A 15394-nucleotide genomic window follows, 5' to 3' on the forward strand; every position below is an offset into this window, starting at 1 on the left:
AATTAAGTTGACTTAGATAATAACCACCGCTATTACTAGCAACGATAACATGAAATAGGCTTAGTTTTTGGGTACTTGCCAGGTTCTTATGGCCTGGATTGGCCACTGTTGGAAACAGGATGCTGGGCTTGATGGACCCTTGGTCTGACCCAGTATGGAAAAAAAAATTTAAAAAAAAACAAAACGCCTATCTTGTGCATCCTTCAAGGCATCCCTCTACTGGGATAGTTGTTCACTTCAAGACGGCGCAGACCAGGGCACCCACTTTTGGGAAATGGAGGCGTTCTTTGACCAACAGGTCCAGAGGGTACAAGGCCTGCAAAGCCCAACCTCCTTTAAAACTGGCTTCTGGAAGGCCAGCACTGTGACGGACTTGAAACATGCTCAGGATAACTAAAGGGAGCAGTGCTAGGAACAGGCATGAATGCGCCCTTACTGACCTGGGTGGAGTCAGCCTCTGCCTTGTATACAGATGTTTTGCATAAGACAGTTCTAGATTTTCTAGACATTTTTTATTATTTGCAACAATTGACATGCATCAGCGAGACATTTCTGAGACAGATGGGGAGGGGAGAAGCTGCATATGGATAAAGGCAGCACCACTCATTCAACCTGGATCCCACCAGGTGCTACTTGTATAAAATGCACATAACAGCTCTGAGGTACATTTGCCTGGTAGTGGTAGCTTGGCCTACAGTGGGATTCAGGAAAGCTTTTTCAGATTGCACAAAGAACAGTGTTGCAACACTCAGTTATATGCATCGCCTGTTAATATCGCCTCTCCCCACGCTCTGACCCTCCTCCAGTGCAGCCAGAGGCAGTCACAACTTCAACACAGACATGAGACTGTAAATACACAACGCTCACAGTTTTGACACACACAGAACAACAAAACGAGTATCTCAGAATCAGGCCGTAAAACCCAGAGAGTGTCACAGTGTTCCCAACCACATTGAACCGCAGGAATCCAGAGACTGTCGTGCATCCTCCATCATGGGCCTGGCCCCCGAGTGGGAAATGGGAAATGGAGGACTTACATCGATGACACCGTCTTCTTACGTAGTAATATAGTAAATGACAGCAGCTAAAGACGGAACTGGTCCATCCAGTCTGCCCAGAAGGCTGTTTAGGGTAATAACTGCTGCTCCGTGCAGGCTAACCCCCATGCTTTTTGTTTGGGTGTGTAGCTGCTGTTCCGTGCAGGTTACCCCCCATGCTGAAATGCTTCACCAGAGCTACTACAGGTTACCTTGATTTTTCATTTCCTTCTTCCAGCCACTGGGGTTCCTCTATGTTTATCCCATGCTCTTTTAAATTGTTCTCCTCACCCCTATCTCTCATCCTCTTTCTTGCCCCCTTATTACTGTCGTACCACCCTCACACACCATGCCTCTCTCTGTCACCCTCATGCCTGTTGCATCTTTTCCCTCCCATATCCTTATACCTCCCTTTCAGTCCCCTGCTTCTAACCTTTCCTCACACACTCATACACCTGCTCCTCCCTCTTCCACCTCTTCCACCTCACTTACCTTTTCTCACACATCCTTCTCTCTAACCTTCCCTTCCACCTCCCTCTTACCCTCTCCACCTCATCCACCGTCCTTCATCCACCCTTTCATTTCCCTCTCCTGCCTCACTCTCACCTTCCACCTCCTTCTTACCCTCCCCGCCTCATCCACCGTCCTTCATCCACCCTTTCATTTCCCTCTCCTGCCTCACTCTCACCTTCCACCTCCCTTTACTCTCCCCGCATCATCCACCATCCTTCATCCACCCTTTCATTTCCCTCTCCTGCCTCACTCTCACCTTCCACCTCCCTTTTACTCTAGCTGCCTCCTACCCTTTACCCCTCCTCCTCTCCCCATTTTTCCTTTCCGCTGTCCCATTTCTGCTGATTCTACCTCCTCTCCTCTATCGATGGGGACTTCAGCAGTGCGCCTTTCTTCCCAAGCAGTAATGGTGGTAGGCCGTATCTGTTCATTCTCCTATTAGTTGCCGCCGGACCCTCAGGTCCATCCTGGAGTCCTCTCTCCCCCCCCCCCCCCCCCCCCCCCCCCCCCCCTTGCAGTGCCTGCACCTCCCATCAATCACGCACATATCACAGAAATGTGTGTTACAGCCACTGGGACATGGAAACAGACAGACGGACACTTGGGCACTGAACCACGCCACAAGACTTAGGTGAGTGTGAGGTAAAAGTAGTGGGTCCCTGGCTATTAGTGCTGCCCACCCCCCACCCTTCCCAATTTTATATACTGTACTGGAGAGGTCTGCTGAATCTAGGGACCCTATTTGGAGCAGGGGTGAGAGGCCATAAATGCTCGGGGAAAGCCAGTATCCCTATCTTACCGGAGGAGAATCTGGTCTTTCCATCATCCCAGCTGTAATGTCGCTGCCTGCTCTTCCCACCCACTCCATTATCTTCCTTTCTCGTTTCCTGAGAACAGATAATCCCCCCCCCACCCACCCACCCACCACAGAACCCAAAATGCATTTTTTTTCATGCGCTTGTGCCTTCCCCCTTCAACCCCCCAACTCCACACTTCCATCAGGTGGGAGCTTTCACCAATGGATGGGTGTAGGCCTAGGGCCAAGAGGCTTTCACGTTGGGCACCACGGTGAATCCTGGTGAAGTCTTGGGTGGGGGTAGGAGGTGCACCAGATCAGGCATATCTCCTCCTCCTCCGCTATCCTTTTGTGCTCTTAATGCTGTGCTGCTTGGCCCCAGTTTTGTTTTGTTTTTTTTGTTTGTTTCCTTTCGTAGCAGCAGCTCCATTGCTTTTTTCGCTATGGCATCCCTACTGGCACTCAGAAGCCCTTGACATGGCAGTATGCCTCCAGTGAGGCCAGCAGGATATACAGGAGCCAGAGACTGATGAAGATCGCCATGGCCAGGAGCTTGGCAGTCTTGGGGCCCCCCAGCTCACCTCCAATGGCAGGCCGCCGGCGGTACATCAGTATGGCGATGCTGAAGAAAGCTAAGATGGTGAAGAGGGTGACGGAGAAGGCCAGCGTGCCTGGGGTTACCAAGAAGGGCTGACCCTTGCTGGCCCAGTAGATGGCGGCGATAGTCCAGGCCACGCCAATGCCAAGGAAGACGTTGACTGCATTGCTACCCGTCACGTTGCCAATGGAGGCATCTGCGTGCTGATCCTGGATCGCTGCCACTTTACTGGCAAAGGTATCTGGAAGAGGACGGAGGAGGAGGGCATCACAGACAGGCAACACAAAATAAATATCCAGAAAACGACGCAGACTTGTCTGAACACTATGACTGGGATCAGAACTTCCCTCTCGCCCCCTTTTGGGGAGGTGTGAGAAACTGAAGTCACTATGAGGGGACAGGAAAGCAGCAACATGTTTCTCTAGCCTCCTTCAGTGAATCATTTGAACTCAGGAATGGTAAAATGGGAACATGACCTCTGCCAAACAATCATGTAGGAGAGGGAGGTAGGGAACAGGAAGCCATCATCATCAGCACCAGCGGGGTAGATAGCTTTGGGAACAAGGATGACATCAAAAGAGGAAACGGGGAAGGGAGAGAAAAATGGAGATAGATGCAAGCGAAGAGAGAAAGACAATGCGAGAGAGACAGGTGTCATGGCTCTGTGCCTAAGATCTGCTCAGTGCTGTTGTGCCAAATGGATTATTAAGGAAGGTAATTACATTAATTATAAAGAGAGTTCTTTTCCTCCCCCTTCCGTTTGGTCTTCTTTCCAGTACCACCACCAGCACTGTGCATACAGAAACTGTTACAGCTATCCCCCAGCCCTTACCCTGGCTCACTGTGCTGCCAAGAAGCCTCAGGTCAGCATGGCCTGATTGGAGAAACGGGAGTTATGTCTCCATGGATGTCCTGGGCTGAGCCTGCCCCTGATGACTGAGCTCGTTGGCAGCCCAGACTCGCTAGCTAAGAAGCCCCTTTCACCTGGCACGGAGGTCCCCAGGGCCACAAACACCACAGCTGTGACGGAGTCCTTCAGCCCCACGGTGCAGCCAAAGTGCGAGGCCAGGTCTCCGGTGACGGCAGTCAGGGCGCCAATGAGGCAGATGGACACGATGAAGCAGGCCCAGCCGCTCCAGTACTCGGTGGGGGGGACGAAGGCAAAGAGAACCTTCCAGAACACCGTCAGGAAGTGCATGATGTAATCGAAGCAGGAGGGGAGCCGCTCTTCCCCGCTGTCGTCGTCGTCGTCGTCACCTGGGGGGGGGGGGGGGAGAGAGAGGAGAAGCGGGGGATCAGGGCGGGAGAATGCCTGAGGGAAGAGTGAGAAACAGGCCTTAGAAACGAGGTGTCTGTCCTCTCTGCAGAGGCCTCTGCTTGACCCTACGGATCCTGGTAATAGCGTGGGCCAGCGGGGGGGGGCCGGCCTCTGCCTCTGCTGGCCCTTACCTGCGCTGACGGTCACTGCGCTGACAAACTGCTCCCTCCAGCTGCTGCTCCCGACCACCAGCGACAGGTTTGTCTTCTTGATGAGTTTATCCACCGTGCTCTGCAGAGGCAAAGGCAGCAGCAGCTATTAATCAGAGATGGGGGGGCAGGTATTCCGGCTGGGCAGGGAGGGGAGAAGGCTGAGGTATACAGACCCCCCCCCCCCCCCCCAAGACACGGGGATCTCTATAGAGAGCCATTTGCACATATGGACTCATCGCCATGGTAACATAATTAGAGGAAAGTCACTTTCCATCAATCAGGCGATTGGTGAGTAGCAATCTGAAGCATCCCCTGCCATCTGCCTATGCCACAAGGACGTTTCTCTTGCTCTGGTCTCCTAGATTTTTCTTTTTATATTCTGCCTTTCCACCCATCAAAGCAGATTATATTCAGGTACTGTAGGTCTTTCCCTCTCCTCGGGCTCACATCTAAGTTTGTACCTGAGGTAACGGAAGGGTTGAAAGAGCGGCAGTGGGATTTGAACCCTGGTCTGCTGGTTCACAGCCCACTAGGCTACTCCTCCACATCCTTTTCACACGGGGCTGCAGCTTCCTAGTTGAATTTTTTTGTTTTTTCTACAATAAATTACAGTTTGGGGAAACAAGTGTAGAATGTGTTTTCCCACTACGATCGCACAGGTGGGAGTGGTGTTCTTGTATCGCGCGTATAACGGCTGCTTCATGTGCACTGTCGTAACCAGAAGGCAGAAAAAATGAAACTCGACAGAATGGAAGGCATTAACATTTCCAAAAAAAAGTTTTCCAACATAATATTTGTCTTCTAAGTACCCAAAAGATGAATTGTAAAATCTCATCTCGTTGTGTTTGGCGGTTTGTCTCCTACCACTAGATTACCTACAGGCAACCAGACAGCTATGATCCTTACATAAGGGATTCTTGCTTTACTTCATACAAGAAGACTTAGAAATGGCAGAAGCTATGTAAGAGTGTGACGCAAGGTGCAAGTTGTGTTTCCGTGGGAGGGCTACCATCTTTCAGTGAGGGCGAGCTGGGCCGTATGAACTTTAGGCGGGATAAGAATCTACACGATAACGCCTCTCTGGATCTCACAAAGGTCTCCTCTCCCTTCTCCCTCCACCCTTTCCAACTTCCGAAATCACTGGGGACTGGTGTCACCAAAGGCTACTGTGTAATTCATTAATATTGCTCTTGAAAGGAGAAAGTGGCACCCTGAAGGCCTATGTATAACGGCTGCTTCATGTGCACTGTTGTAACCAGAAGGCAGAAAAAATGAAACTCAGCAAAATGGAAGGCATTAACATTTCCAGCAAAGTTTTCCATCATAATATTTGTCTTCTAAGTACCCAAAAGATGAATTTTTCCTCCTTCCTGCTTCACTGATTCTTTGTGACTTTCTCTGCTCCCTCACAAGTTCAGCCAACACATATAATGACCCCTTGTAAGTTTTCCTGCCAGGCAAGGATCTATTTGTAAATCCCTCCCAAGATCCCGGTTGCATTAGGATATTAAAGCATCAGTCAGGCAGAGCAGCTGGGCCCCTGGCAGAGGGGGCAGGTAGCCCAGGCCTTGGTGCGCAGGCTGTAGCGTAAAAGGCATTTCGTAAAACTGGAGCCTGGTCCTCAGCTGTGATAAACATGGCAGCGCGCATCACTGGAGAAAGCCTACCCGCACTATCACCTCCACATCCTGAGGCCAAAAGGTAGGTACTGGTGGGTGAGGAGTCTCTCATGCTGGTCCCATCTCGGCAAGTGAGATATCCATAATATCAGAAAAATCCCACATCCCAAGGAGTTAAAGACAATAGGCAAAGGCAATACCATTTGTGGCCTGGTTGGTAGGGACTTCAGCCGGCTCACGATTACCAGGGACAGGCTCAGTCGGTCACAGTTTTGTTGCCATTGCATCTAGGGACTTGTAGTTTTCTGCTATTCTTAAAGAAATTAGAGCTATGGGTTAATCTACGGAAAGAGGGGTGGGAAGGGCAAAACTAGAAATGGATGCTCCTGTTTCCGAGGACCTGCAGCTAGCTAACTGGGGCCCTTGCTGGTCAGGCCAGTAGCTGTGCTTCTCCATTGCAAGAGCAGAGTAGAGTTCCCAGAATGCCGAGAGGCGAGTGCTAACAAATCAGGCCCTGAAGCCTTGGAGAGGTCACAAGGTGAGACTGTGGGTCAGACCGCAGTTGTCCATTGCCCCCCACCAAGTCCGTGCATCTCCTTGGTAAGGAGAGTGGGAGGGGGTGGCAAGCATGGGAGGCTGGCAGGGTGGGCATGGCGGGGGCTCACACTGGACATGAGAAATGGGAGCATCAGGGGGGGGTGAGAGGTGCTCAGATCGGGTGTCGGCACCCGAAAGCACAAAAAATGAAAATCAAGCCCCTGTCTAATAATTATCCCTGGGATATACTAATCCTTCAAGGAAAAGGAATAAGCAGCTATGTTTTAAGAGAATAAACTCACGCTGCAGAGTAAAAGAAGACACATTGTGTAGGATGCAGAGAAGAACATTGTCCCTAACTAAATTAGTACAGCCTTCATTTTGCAAATGAGTACAAATGGGGCTCTCTTCCTCCTTCCCTCTCTGCCAGGGAGCCGGCCTCAGTGCCAGTTCCTTCATCTGATAAAATCCTCTGCAGGAACATCTAATCTCACTGTCTCTTGCAGCTGGACACAGGGCTAAGTGCTGAAACTCCCGCTCCCGGGCTCCGGAGAGAGATATTTTTTTTTATATTATTCACGAGAGGTGCTGGGGCTGGCTGGAGGCGGCAGGCGGACCGCGAGAAGCAGCAGATTCACCTTAAACTCGTAGGACTCTTCAATCACCACTTCCAGCTTGCGATGCTCCCCAAGGCTCGGGCATCCCATCCTCACGATCTCCTCCTCCACTGGCTTATTCTCGTTGGAGTCCCCTGCAGAAACAAAGGAAGAGGGATGGGACATTATGATGGGTGACAAAAAAAAAAGCAGCAGTTTTATAATGCCTTTCTTTGCCCTCTCTCTCCCCCCCCCGCCCACCTGAAGACCCTCTCGTCAGACCTAAGAGCGACTGGGAGAGGGGGGAAAACCACACCATCCTACTTGTCAGAAATGGAGACAAAAGAGTGGGGGAGGTGTGAAAGAAAATAGGGCACATGTATTCCAAGTCTACACTCTCAGGGACAAGCAAATCAAATTTAAAAAGCATAAGCACTAGAACAAACATTTTATTACAAATAACCAGGAAATTAAAACAAAGATCGAATGAACAGGTTCTCCAAAATGTTGAGAAACCCCAAACAAAAAAAAAAAAAACCAAGCCCTTGACGTGTCTGCATCAGAGATAAACCTATACATTTTCTTAAAAAAATATGTGACTTCAAATAGAATAAAGATGTACTAAACAATAAAAGCCATCAAATTCTGCAAAAGCTGCTCCAAAGTCAGACTGATGCTGCCCAAATTGCTGCATCAAGCCAGGGAAGAGTTGGTGTCAGTCCTACGCGGTGCTGCGGAAATCCATCGGTGGCTTGTTTTGCTTAGGTGGCGCAGAAGACCTTTTCCAAGCGTAACTTGGTGACAGTCCACGCACGAGGAAAAGGAGTCCCTCTCTGCGACCCTTAGACCTGAGGAACTATGGAAAAGTTCCACACGGCTGGGACTACCCAGCAGAGCGTCTGCTGAGGCCTGCACGTAAAGGTCCACAGGGAAGGGCGTTTAGTACCGTCCAAAGCTCGGGATCCATAATGCGGCAACACGAATCTTGCTGGTCTCCTTTATTGTCGTGCACCCTATCTATTCCTGAGAGGGTAGACTCGGTCAGTGCACCGGTGATTGCAGTGGGGACAGATGAAGGATAATCCAATGTCGCAGGCGGAAGAAACCAAGCCCACACAGTCTGATGCAAAATAACAAAAAGAGTGGGGTGGGATGAGGACAGAATCACTTCAAGGCCCATGTAGTAAATAACAAGGTGCACAAGAAATTCACTTGTTCAAATAGGAATTTGTCAATCCCCGACGCCTATGTGTTTCGCAAAATAGGCTTTATTGGGAGGGACAGAATAAGGCATAGGTCAGCAAACACGGTTACGTGTAACTTCTTGCTGAAGCAGTCTGTGTCTCTCAGCATGCTAGGGACATCGAGTTGGTGTTGGGACCAGCAGGGTGTTTCCTCCTGCTGCCTGCCTTGTCTGATCTATTTGGGTCCTGTTGTCTGATTTATTTGGTTCCTGGAGTGGACTGCAGATGCAACCCTCCCCACCCCCACCATATGACCTGGGTCCTGGTGCTGCCTGCAGCACTATCTCCTGACTCACACCCGAAGGACCTCCCTCCAATCAAAAGCAGCGTCACACCTGCTCCTCTCCTGCTGACCGACGTGCTGCAGCGCTGCTCCCAGTGCCAGCTGGAAATGACGGGGCTGAAAAACGGCGGCCAGCGGGGTTGCTATTGAGATCAGCAGAAGTGAGGGGTGACTATTAGAGTGAACTGTCTGCCGCGGGCTTGGATTCTGGAACTGGATTGGGAAGTGCTGTGCTGCTGGGTTTGGGCCTGGGGGGGAGAGGAGGGGCCACTGGAGTGTATGCACTGTGCTGCTGGGCTTGGTCTGGGGGGGGGGGGGGGGGGGAGGGCACAGGCTTCAGAATAGGGCGGGCCACACGGGACCAGGCCACACCAGGTTTCACTGATGCTGGGCCACTGAGAGTTTTCGGCGTTTCGGCTGAGCTCGCAAACTGCTAATGCTGGCACGGTGCAGCCCTCTGACTTCGAGCTGCACAGGTGCCTGCACAAGCATCAATCTCATGGAAGTGAAGACTGTGAGATCAGCAGGAGGCGCAGTAGCGGCAGCTGCGTTGATCTCACAGTCTCGGTCTCATGAGATGAGCACGGAACGGAGGCCTCCGCATGGCTGGAGCTCAGGCAGGGAAGCTGGCTGCACGCTGGGCTGGGAGGAGAGAGGGTTGGGAGATACTGGTACTGGGCAGAAGATGTGGAGCCAGGGGTGGGGTAGGATGTGTTAGGTTGGTTCTGATGAGTCCCAATCACTGTCCACTACCATGCAGGGATCTGAGGCAGTCCTGTTTGTTGTGTTTCCCTAACAGGATGGTAGTGTTGTTGCTGTTTGAGTCCTGGGAGTTAGTGCTGTTGTAGTTTGACAAATTTGCCACGTATGCGCTGAGTGGTTTTTTTGTTTTTTTTTTATTGGCAGGATTTTGTATTTCCATTAGTGGCGACAGTCTGTGTTGCTGGTACTGAGATGACACCAGAACTGGAATTGTTTTTTGAACGGTGAGTTGCATGGGGAAATGGTCATTTAATGCTGACACCTCTATTAGTAATGTTTTTGTCATTTTCTCCTTTTACACGCTTTGTTTTTCTTTATTTTTTATTCTAAATTTGTATTGGGTACAAGTTCATCAATTTATAATAATCTCTAACCACAAACATAACAATAATAATAAGAAGGATATTACTAATACTACTACTACTAGTAATAATAATTTCAGTTTTCCATGCACCATAATCATGAGTGCAGGCAACAGCATTAAATAGCACAATCACCATAAAAGTATCAAAATTAGACAAAGACACTTGCAGTTGACAGAATTTCAAACCCCATTTTTCTCCCTCCCTCCGTAACGATTTTTCCAGCCTCCACCCATCCACCTCCTGCCCCTCTCAATTTATAAAACCGACTACTTTTGGGATGAGGATGGCGAAACGCAGGCTTTTCATGTAGGTTTTGCTTGCACGTTTCTATTCCTAATTTGTAGGCTCTTATTCTGCATTAGGTGAGGTCTGTTTGTGTTGCGCAGGAGTGACAGAAGTGCAGTATTTCTGCTGGTGGGTAGTTGCTCTGTAGGGATTTCTAAGCTTGTTGTTTGTCCAGTAGGATGTGCATTAGTGTTCTAGGGCCTGGTATCAAGCTGACCGCTGTTTGAATCCTGAGAGTTGGTGCTGATGTGGTATGGTATGGCAAGATTCTAGGCGTTTTTGGGGTTTTTTTCGCAGGTGTTTATGTTACTTCACGAAGGGGCCGATGTAATAAGACCCCATGGTGAAATTAGCACTAGTTGTCAGCGTGTACTTTTTTTAGCACGAGCAACAAAGCCTACACCTCCATGGGATGTAATAAAGGGGCCCATATGCAAATGAGATGCGTGCAGAAAATCCACGCAAAAGAGAAACCTGCGTGAAAACGTGAGCAAACATGAGCGCTCGTGGCCCGATGTTACAGACCGCGCAGAAACCCGCACTGAAACCCGCACTAATGTGATGGTCTGCGAGTGATCCTCATAGCGAAAGCCTTCCCTTTGTATAAAACAGTGAAGAGTTAGCGGTCTGGGAGTGGAGGTGAAGGTGGGTAGAGCAATATCTAACCCAACACACAAAAGTGTTCCAAACATTCAGGAAAAGTGAAGGGAACCCATGATTACCGCAGAGTAAACCGGGCTTCAGACATGCACTTTAACTTAACTCCGGCCCTGACCAAGGCACAAAAAAAACCACCCCCGCATTCAGAAACCCGTACTAACCAATGCGCGGCTCCCTGCATACCCCGTGAATTGTTAATTGCCTCGTTTGCACGCGTTTGTGCTAAACCAGCCACGTGTTTTAAAGTGGGTTTATGTGCGGGATTTTCCCTGTGCTGGACGCTTTATTACATGCCCCGCACAAGGCTAGCGCGGGAAAAACGCGAGCAATACCCCGCGCAAGTATACGCAAACACGTGCTGCAGCTTTAGAGCTCCTTGTTACTTCGGCCTCAGAGAGTCTGGCAACGGATGGACCTGGTTGTGCTGTTACTGAGGTGACACCAGACTTTGAATATATTTCTGTTTTGCATGTTGGGTTGTAATATGAACTGCCCTAGTTCTTTTCTGCACCCTCTGTAAATCTTCAGTTCTTATGATTATTGCTGTTTCATTGTAGTTATAATATTCTCTGAGTTTTTGGAAAGAGTCTTTTCATAAAAGAATATATTGATATTTGTTTCATTACGTCATTGGATCTGATGTTTCTGTTTTGTGTTCCTTATTTACTTTTTACATGATGTTATTTCTTTATAAACTGCAATAAATATAAAATAGATTAATACAGATTAACAAGGCTGTGATGTAATGCCCCTGTTTTTCCCCTTATTGTGTATGCAGGACCAGGCTAGATGCCTGGTCCACCTTAAATCCCACAGAGAGAGAGAGAGAGAGGGAGAGAGAGTGAGAGCACTGTGTGCAGGACACTGCAGCAGGGGAGAGTCCTGAGGGCGGGACCAGCTGGGACAGGATAAGAGTGTAAGCCCAGCTGGGATCAAGAGGCCCCACGTCTCCAGGAGTAGGAGCTCCTGATCCCTCTCTAGGAAGTCTTGTAGGCACACTGTCCTGAGGGAAGGCAGTCTGCTAATCTATATGTAAACTGAAATTGCAAGAATACCTCAAAGAAGGTAGTGGTTGTCGGTATTTGATGTCTGTTCGTGTGACTATTGTATTAGAAAAAGGCTGGAGTCAGCACGGTTTACTGCTTCAGCCCAGAGGATTTGCTCAGCCATCCTCACTGTATGGTGTCAGGTCAGGGATTTTTTTTTTTCCTAAAGCTTGGCACAGAGAAAAACCCCAAGTCTCCAGAGGAGGCCTGCAAATTAAAGTTGCGGTGTCTGTAGTCAAAGCAGTGCTGCTAGGGCTGCAGAACCCTAAGAGTTAAACTCTGGCAGGCTCAAGGAAGAACAGAGGAGAAAAAAAAAGGGAAGGAAAAAAACAATGAAACTGCTTTTACCTCTGTGGGGCCTGGAAAGAAGCAGATTTAGTTTGTTTGTTTGTTTGGGGTTTTTTGTGCAGATTTAGCAATCCCAGCTGGTAAAGAGGAGATGAGAGATGTCAGTTGCTATAAAATCTACTACTGTGGTATAATCTGTTCATCCCTGCTCAATCAAATGCACTCTGTACCAGTTAGCTAAATTTACTTTTTTTTTTTTTTGTGCAGACTAAGGACCCAAGCTCCATCTGAAGAAAGAACTGTAATAATCAGTACAGTCGGTGCCGGCGAGGCAGGGTTTATTTTATTTTATTACATAATTTCCTTTCAAGAAAAAAAAAAAGGGGTTGTGCACTGGGCCTAGAGCAGGGAGTGGCCCTAGAAGAAAGTGAAACTGCTAGAAGGTGCACAGGCCATAGCCCCCAGCAGCAAGCAGGCTTTGCACTTAAGCACCTGCGTGCGGCAGAGTGGCAGCATGTGAGGAATTAATTGGCAAGCACTAGGCTCAGAGCCTCCTAGAAAGGCAGAAGCAGCTGCAGAAAAGTGTCTTGCAGTCCCAGAGTCCCTGGACAAACTCTTGGGGGGGGGGAGGAACTGGAAGTAGACAGGACCTGTTTAGCTCTCAGTCTGGCTAAAATAAAACCAGGACTAGACTCAGTATAGCTGGAAGCAGAGACAGTGCTACAGCTACCAAAGTCAGCCATCTGCCCTACCCTAGAACGGGACACTGCTTTGATGGAGGCAGAACAAGCACAGCAGCTGTTTGGAGTACATGACTGGTGCTTGACCCTTAAAAGAGACTCCACTCCAGAGGAGAGGGCAGTAAAGCAGTTGGGATCCCAGAGGAACGATCCTGCGGTGACTGAGTCAGAGAAAATAGAAGGCTCCTGGTGGAGCCCCATAGCTGGGCCTGCAGAAAGCAAAGCTCACTACCCAGGACAGGGCAATTCAGAATGGGCCCCTGGCTGCAAGCACTGACTGGCCTCCCGGAGGCAGTGCAGAGGTGCTACGGTGACCCCGGAGAGAGATGCCATGGAAACCCCAGCGAGAGAGGGCGCAAAGGAGCCAAGACATGGCACGGCAGAGGAACCAGGGACTGGCGCTTGGAGGGCACTGAGGGGAATACCAGCTGGTGGAGGACCCCTTCAAATGATGCCACAAAGGAATCAGCACGTGAAGTCCCACAGCCAATCCGGAGTCCGGCCAAGGCAGGATGAGAACTTGGAGCCAACAAGGAACTCATTCAAAAGGACTGTGGGTGAACACTGGGCACAGGACGCAGTGGGTGCTACTAATGTTGTCAGGGGTAACCATAATGCAAGGATAGGAGAGTAACCCTAGACCCCCAAGCCTAGCTGGTGGGAGGTCATATGAAGGGGAGTGGGGTGCGTGGTACTTCCCTGAATGGGATCCAGGGTAGAGTAATAATGCTTGGACTAACGGCTCCAAGCTGAGGGGGGGTATGTGATGTAGTGCCCCTGTTTTTCACCTTGTTCTGTATGCAGGACCATGCTAGATGCGGGGTCCACCTTAAATCCCACAGGGAGAGAGAGTGGGACCCTCTGAGGGCAGGACCAGCCGGGATGAGATAAGAGTGTAAGCTCAGCTGGGGTTCAAGTGGCCCCACGTCTCCAGGAGTCGGAGCTCCTGATCCTCTCTAGGAAGTACTGTGAGTATTGAAGGCCCACTTTCCTGCGGGAAGGCAGTCTCCTCATCTGTGTGGAAGCTGAAACTGCAAGAATACTGCAAAGGGAGGCAGTGATTGCCAGCATTTGATGTTTGTTTGTGTGAACGAAAGTGAATATTGCATTTGAAAAAGGCTGTAGTCAGCATGGTTTACTGCTCCAGTCCAGAGGATGTGATCAGCCATCCTTACAAAGGCATTTTTAAGGTTGGTAAGTGCTTGCAATAATTTAATTTAAAATATTTTAAAGTGTCACTCATGATGCATGATGGCTGTTGCAAACCACTTAGAAATTCATTGTCAGGCATTATTTATCAATAGTAGGACCTGGACCTGTATGCCTACTGCCCAGCCATGTTAACCATCAGTTTTGGCTACACCACCACTCCTCCTCCTCTTCCCTCCCGTGTGTACGATTAAGTATCTGAGAGACAGATGGCGTATGAGTGTGCTTGTGTGTGTGTGTAAGAGAGAGCATGGAGAAAGTTTGTGCACAAATCCCTCCGCTCTCCCTGCTAATCCATGTCAACCTCGGGCATCTGGAAATCAAAAGTTCCCAGGAATGAAAAGCAGGGGATTTTTTTTTTTTTTATCCTTATTAGTTTTAATTATTGGATGGATATTATTTTATGTATCAACTGTTTCTGAAATATTTTATTGGCATTTGGAAACGTTCTATGAGTTTTCTTTACATATTTTTGTTATTGGATTGATTTATTTTTCTTGAATGTATTTGCTTTATTATGAGAATGGTGATGCTTCTGTTTTTCCATTCTTGGTTTGTTGGGATTTCCAGTTCAGTTTTTGTCTGCATGTTTCTATTTCTACTTTCTCTTTGTCCTGCAGACCAGTCTGAACTTCTGGGATCCCTCTTTCCACCAGCAAGTGGAGACGGAAAACTTCCTTCCTTAATTTTTTTCTTGCCATTATATCTTCTGGGATAGCCTGCAACTTGTCAGTAGTTTCTCTGCCTCTGGCAGTGGAGGTTCTCAGGAATAGCAGAGATTTATAGAAAAAAAAAAGGTTTTTGAACGGAGTAAAGAGCAGCAGGCGCGTGGGCCCTCTGTAAACTCCAGACCTTTTCCAGGCTGGTGCAGCGTTCCTCTTTTCCCCGCACAGCGCTGGGGAGCTCAGTCGTAGCAGGATATTATAAGGGGACGCTGCGGAGAAGTAATTCTGTAGCCCGGAGGAGCGCAGCTGCAGGATGGCAGACCGGGGAAAGAAATGTCCCCAGTGCAGCCACCGCAATGGGCTCTTACTGCCGCGGGTGTGAGGCACCGGACCCGCCAAAGGAAACGGCTCAGCTGGAACATGGAGCCAGGAGGTGGGGGCAGCAGCAGAAAGACCCAGCTTCACCTGAAATGGTCCAGGAAGAGGAGCTGATAGCTGCCCAGAGAGACAGACGGGGAAGGGGTGCGGGGGTAGCTTTGGTGGGGGGGGCCTATGGAGCAGGCGGGTCCAAGTAGAGGGGATCACCCTGGCAGCGAACCAGAGGAGGAGGAGCGTGAAAATGAAATCTCCTCTGTATTCATTCGACTAATGCATAAGGGGGTGATATTTATTTATTTATTT

At 49.3% G+C, this 15394-nt stretch overlaps 1 protein-coding gene across 1 annotated transcript in view; it reads right to left on the reverse strand.

The window, feature by feature from the left end:
* Positions 1-2488: 2488 nt before the first annotated feature.
* Positions 2489-15394, reverse strand: part of LOC115098276 (sodium/calcium exchanger 1-like) — a 62571-nt gene continuing 49665 nt past the window's right edge. The window contains exons 3-6 of the mRNA XM_029614784.1: positions 7209-7321; positions 4394-4493; positions 3929-4201; positions 2489-3185 (exon numbers count right to left, since the gene is read on the reverse strand). Coding sequence (XP_029470644.1) covers positions 2809-3185; positions 3929-4201; positions 4394-4493; positions 7209-7321 — 863 coding nt within the window. The 3' untranslated portion in view covers positions 2489-2808. The remainder of the gene's footprint in view (positions 3186-3928; positions 4202-4393; positions 4494-7208; positions 7322-15394) is intronic.

Source organism: Rhinatrema bivittatum, chromosome 8 (genome assembly GCF_901001135.1).
Source record: "Rhinatrema bivittatum chromosome 8, aRhiBiv1.1, whole genome shotgun sequence".
NCBI lineage: Eukaryota > Metazoa > Chordata > Amphibia > Gymnophiona > Rhinatrematidae > Rhinatrema > Rhinatrema bivittatum.